Raw genomic sequence first — 6,000 nt, forward strand, 5'->3', positions numbered from 1 at the left:
AAGAAAAACATATTTTGTATAAACCGATTGTATACCAGTCAAGTAAATTTCATTTGGCCAGAGTCAGTTAAAGTTTTACAGTGTACTTATGTAACAAAATTACACTGAAAATTTACGTCTAATCAGATTACTTAAAGTCAGTGTTATAAGATTTTATCAACATTTAGGGTATAAATGTTGAAAGGTACAGATGAGTTTTAACGTTGTAGTTAGTCACAGTTTATTGGTGTAGTTGGGTACTTTTTTTCCCCACTGCTGATGGCTGTTTCCCGCTTTATTAATACTAGACAAAGACATTTACAGGTTATTTTTGAGTCTAAAAGCAACTTAAATCATCTCATCGAAACACCAGGGGATCTAAATGTAACGTTAAATCCATAAATTAACATTATTATATTTTAAATTTTTGTCATATTAAGGGTTTATCTGTTCAAAACTCCCGGCCTGGTGCGTGTTTTCACTAACAAGGTGTATTCATGTAAACCTAATATTTTCACTTACACCCACTCAGTAAACACTGTCTTGTTCAGATTGGTTGGTTTATAAATAAGTAAGTCTGTAAGTCACGACAGAGTAACTGAACAGAAAATCATGAGAATCCCTCACAGTATACACATGTGTAATTGCACATTAATAATATTACCATATCATGCTTATTCTGTGATAAAGACCGTCATGCTTGATCAGCACAGGTGGGTGTTATTGTTGTGCTACTTTGTACTTCATAAAAATGTAGAGCTGTTAAGTCCTGTTAATCTCTGTCATGGGTGACTTTCCAGAGCAACACCAGACAATTCACACGCACTGTTTGTGTTACACTTTACTGTTTAACTTTACTGTAAAAGGCACATGCTATTCCAATAATGGGCTCAACTTGAAGCAATATAACAACATACAAAGTAAGTAAGACTTGAAAACAGATGCTTTAATGCTTTAACACAGAATCTATTTAGACGTTTGCAGAACAATCCCATGGAAAAGTAAACTCACTTTTTTTCTTGCTTTAAATCAATTAGGTTGAAGATTAACTAATGTAATAATTTAACTAATTGAATGTAATTTCCAAGTGGACATACTTTATAAACCTTTTAATTTTCTAATTTAAAATTTTACTTGATTTAGGCACGGTCTGTAAAGCCTGTTACTCGAGGCACACTGTGAGACTGATAGGAGGTAAATCTCTGCAAGCATATCAATTTTGTCAACTAAGAGGTTCTCTTGGGAGGATTATGTCAGCTGGACAATAGGGGCAGGATGGACAGTGCTAGAAGCAGTGAGGAGTTGGGAATGTTGAGTGTGGGGTTTTGTAAAGCCTTAAAAATAAAGGCTTTTTGGGGTTATAGTGCTGTTAAATGCTTCTAAAATGCCTGCCACCCACTCCTCCACATCTATGCCCCAGGTAAAGTGTTAAAAAGCGCTATTATCTCATATTTTGTGGCGTACCCAGGCTTAAATGCTCTGCAGACAAGCTGTCCCTGTGGAAATAGACGCTATCCTGCCTTTTAATTGCCCCCTAAATGCTTGTCCAGAGTCTCATACTACCCATAACATCTCTGATTTGAAGCTTCTGATTAATCCCCCTGTAGCTTTGATTTCATGCTTATATTAGTGTTTAGATGGTTGCCATGGGAAACCCAGTGGGGCCGTGTGCCTCTAATGAAAGAAATCACTTGGCTGGGCATGCACTTCACAGCACTGCTGCACTGGCTGGCTCCCTGCATGCTTTTAACTCTTTCAGCTTGGCTGGTCCCTCATGGAAATATATCAAACCTGACTGAAACGCGATCATTTTCTGCATCTCTCATCTTTCTTTCTTTCATTTTCTCCTGCTCCGTTTCCTTTTAGAGTAGTGCTGCAGATATTGCCACTGTGAATGTAAATGGTGAATTATATTAAGCATGGAAAGAGTAAGAGCAAGGCTCATGAATCTGTGGAACACAATCAGTGTCAATGTCGGTCCCACTTCTGTCACAGTCTGCATGCATATTGTCAGGATGATGAAGGATATATCTGCCATAGGTGGTTACTCAGGGCTCTGTTGCAGTGTGTGCTATAGTCTTTGAGTGGAGTAGGCTCTCATACAGATGAGCCTCACAGTTGCAGCCCATTAAGGGATCATCAGTCTGGAAAGCCACCGCTGTTCAGACTCGCTGGGAGCGAATTGAACAAAGTCATCTGACCAGACTCTTTGCTCCAAGCCTGATGCTCATCACAAAAACAGCAATAAAACTGTGAGCACCCAGCAACGATGGCTGCTATTTTTCGCTCACAGAATGTGCAGCACTGTACTGAGGTTACAGCTCTAATGCACTACAGCCAGAGAGCTCACACTTAATTAAAGAGATGATAACTAAAGTGTGTAATTAGCTATTTTCGCACAGTGGGTTCTGAGATCATAAGTAATGTTTGGAGCCGCAATACTGTCATGGCTAAATCCTTTGTAGAGCTATGTCATGTTTACAGCTGAAGATAAACAAATCCTGAGCTCATTGTCATTCTGCAGTGAACAGTCTATGGAGTTTATGAGTTGTTCAATTGTAACATATAATATGATCGCTTCCATTCCTGCCATGCCATTAAAACCACTGAGAGGTTAAGTGAACCTAATTGATTATTGCGTTGCAATGTAATGTTCTGAAACCTTGGTGCCTTGCATGCTTGTGGATATTATTTACCATTGCTGTCAGCACCTTCTAATGGTGGCTGCATCCCCTATCAGGACAACATGGCACATCATACCACAAAACCACACCGGAAGAACAAGAGGAACACAAAAAATAAAGGAAAAATAAAATAAAACCAGGTAGTAACTTTGACTCACTAACTACAGGGATCAATGGAGTCATGCACAAATGGCATGCTTAAACTTGGTCTATGCACACACAACCCCCAGTACTATTGGTGCACCTAGAAATGGTATTTGGAGTGTATTTTTTAAAAAATTATAGTGATATTATACAAAACAATTTTTGAAGATTTAACAAAACATAATGTGAAGATGGGTCTGTAGATGGCCTGGTCAATCTATGTTCCAGTCCTCTCCTTTATATGTATATATCTGAACTACCCCTAAAAGAATAACACTGTATAAAAGCAGCAGAAATTAGCTTCTTCTGAAGGGCTTAGCCTTCTAGGTAGCATGCAAGTTATTCTGAAGGGGCTAGAGCTGCTACTCTATATTGAATGAAGCCAGCTGAGGTGGTTTTATGTCTAGGATCCCTCCTGTGACAAAGGCAACCGAGGAGGTTGCTTTTGGCTCCCATGTGGTTATCTCTGCTTAGACTTCCGCCGCTGTGATCTGGACCACAATGAAAAGTAGAGGATGGATGGAACCATGGCTACTATGTTTTTTGTGTGTTTCCAGATTCTTGTTGGAGAGCTGTGCGCCTTCTTCACCAAGGCAGAGGGAACCCAGGAGAAGACCATTGTGACTGCAGACTGCTGCTACTTCAACCCCTTACTGAGACGCATAATACGCTTCTTGGGTGAGCATGCTGTAGTGTCTTCCACAGTCCCCTTTTCAGGCTTTTGAAGTGACACATCTAAATCTTTATAACCATTTTCATATATAAACTCTGGACAGTGTCAGGTCACGATGACCCATTCCTCCAAAAGGATGGAAGCTCGGTGCAGTGTGCAGGTAGCTGGAGTTGTAACAAACACTTGTAATGAATTCTCTTTACCTGTTGTATTCTGACACTGACTTATTTAAACATCACATAGACTTTGAGGTACTGGGCAATGCTTAGTCATTTTCAACAAAATAATGTATTACTTTTCTTAAAAGTGCATCCGGAAAATATTCACAGCACTTCACTTGGTCCACATTTTGCGGCGTGTGACCATTGGAAACAAAGGCACCAAGCACTGGGCATGGTGGTGGCAGGATCATGCTGTGGGGATGTTTTTAAGCAGCAGGAACTGAGAACTAGTCAGGGTTGAGGGAAAGATGAACATGGAGTGCAGCAATGTACAGAGACGTCCATGATGATATACAGCTCCAGAGCACTCTTGGCTTCAGGACTGGGGTGAAGATTCATTTTCCAACAGGACAACTACCCTAAGCACACAGCCACTGGGTGTATTTTTTCTATTTTTTGCGGTAGTTCTGCAAAGAAGAAACTGCCCTAAAAATAGGTATGCCATGCTTGTAGCATCACATTCCAAAAGACTTGAGACTGTAATTGCTGTATAATATAATGGAACAAGGCGTTACATGACACAATGTGGAACAAGTGAAGCACTGTGAGAACATTCTGGATGAACTTTAATCTACTTTGTTACTTAATTACTCAGCATTGAAAAACAGCCTAAAGAGAGTTTAAAGTGATTTCCACAGTTCTACTTGTTCATGTTCTACTATAGAAACATAAACAGGTAGAAATTAATGCTACAATGCTGCAAGACTGACTGCTCATCACTGCTTTCGTTACCTGGGCAAGACTAAACTCTGGCTGCTGGGCTGGGGTCAGCATGCAGTAAGATTTAACGTCACTTTGGGTTCTTGGCTAGCTATTTGTTTGATGGTAAATGGTAATGGGCTCGTTCATATATAGAGTATCCACTCAGCGTGCAGATAACTTGTAACACAAGTAATGACTTTAATGTAACCGTAATATAATTACTGAATTTAGTGCAGTAACACATTACTTTGGGATGTGTTGGACCCAGCACTGCTCGATGGCAGGCTTTAATCTGTTTATTTGTTTTTTTTAACATTGGGGCTCTCACTTACAGGCATCCTCAGTCTATAAATAAGTGCTTCATAAGTGTGTAATTGAATGATGAAAAATAAAAGAGAATAAAAAGTACCATTTAACATTATGAAAGAAATTGCTGAACTGGAAAAACCTGACCTGCTGTTTGTCAGCCACAGCTGGCATATGAAGCTGTTAATTGGATGATCAAATGTGGCATAATGTTTGAGGTAGATTGCTCAGGATCCTGGCAGGAAGGCTCCCATCAATATTAAGAAGCCTACCAATCTGCATCTTGAGCTGAATCAGCTGAGGAGGAGGATTCTGTTGCAATTTCACACATAATAATGTGTTGGGGCTCTTTGAAGTAGAAGCATTTACTACTTTTATCACCTGGTGACGTGTGTCTCTTTCAAAATCTATATTTTCTTTTAATAAAAATAAAATATATGCTTGCTTATTAACTTTGCCACAATTTCCCCTTCTCTACACTCTTGTCCTGTCCAGGTGTTTATGCCTTTGGTCTATTCACCACGACCATTTTCGCCAATGCCGGCCAGGTAGTGACAGGAAACCAGACGCCTCACTTCCTGTCTGCCTGCCGACCAAACTACACAGCATTAGGCTGCCAGTCCACGATGCAGTACATCACAGAGCGACGGGCCTGCACAGGCAACCCACTGATTGTCATGTCTGCACGTAAATCCTTCCCATCTAAGGATGCAGCACTCAGCGTCTACTCAGCAGTGTACACAGTGGTAGGTTGGACAAAACTGGAGGTGATATTGCTACTGTAAAGATTTAAGACTTAACGGGAGTTTCAGATGTGTTCTAGCAATTGAAGCCCACCTGCTGTCTTTACTGTGTTATTTGAGGCCCATGCCAAACTTTCTGTTTTTAGTGAACACCATTGCCACTAGATCTCAGATTAGGATGAAATCAAAGAAGACCATCACATATTAAAGAATGCAGTCATTTGAAAAGGAAAGTTACATAGGGTCCTGTGGAAAACGGCAATAAAATGGCTTGTTGAATTGCTTTTAGCATCCATAACTTGAAATAAGTGTTTTCTTTTCTTCTTTAGGACTTTGCTTAAGTTCTTTGAGGTTTGTGGGCACTTATTTATGCACCACTCTGTTATAGTCCTGCTACAAGTTTTCACTTGGGTTGAGGTCTGGACTTTGACTCGGTCAAAGTCGAGTGCTTATCTATCTATCTATCTATCTATCTATCTATCTATCTATCTATCTATCTATCTATCTATCTATCTATCTATCTATCTATCTATCTATCTATCTATCTA

General features: G+C 39.8%; 1 protein-coding gene across 3 annotated transcripts in view; it reads left to right on the forward strand.

The window, feature by feature from the left end:
• The window catches only part of plppr2a (phospholipid phosphatase related 2a), a 75,810-nt gene that overhangs the window by 61,252 nt on the left and 8,558 nt on the right, over positions 1-6,000 (forward strand). For all 3 annotated transcript variants that reach the window (XM_005926739.3, XM_014335001.2, XM_014335002.2), the window contains 2 exons: positions 3,365-3,485; positions 5,205-5,455. In XM_005926739.3, the coding sequence (XP_005926801.1) occupies positions 3,365-3,485; positions 5,205-5,455 (372 nt within the window). The remainder of the gene's footprint in view (positions 1-3,364; positions 3,486-5,204; positions 5,456-6,000) is intronic.

The sequence above is a fragment of the Haplochromis burtoni genome, unplaced genomic scaffold, assembly GCF_018398535.1.
Source record: "Haplochromis burtoni strain Fernald_Lab_line unplaced genomic scaffold, NCSU_Asbu1 Contig_45, whole genome shotgun sequence".
NCBI classification, from domain to species: domain Eukaryota; kingdom Metazoa; phylum Chordata; class Actinopteri; order Cichliformes; family Cichlidae; genus Haplochromis; species Haplochromis burtoni.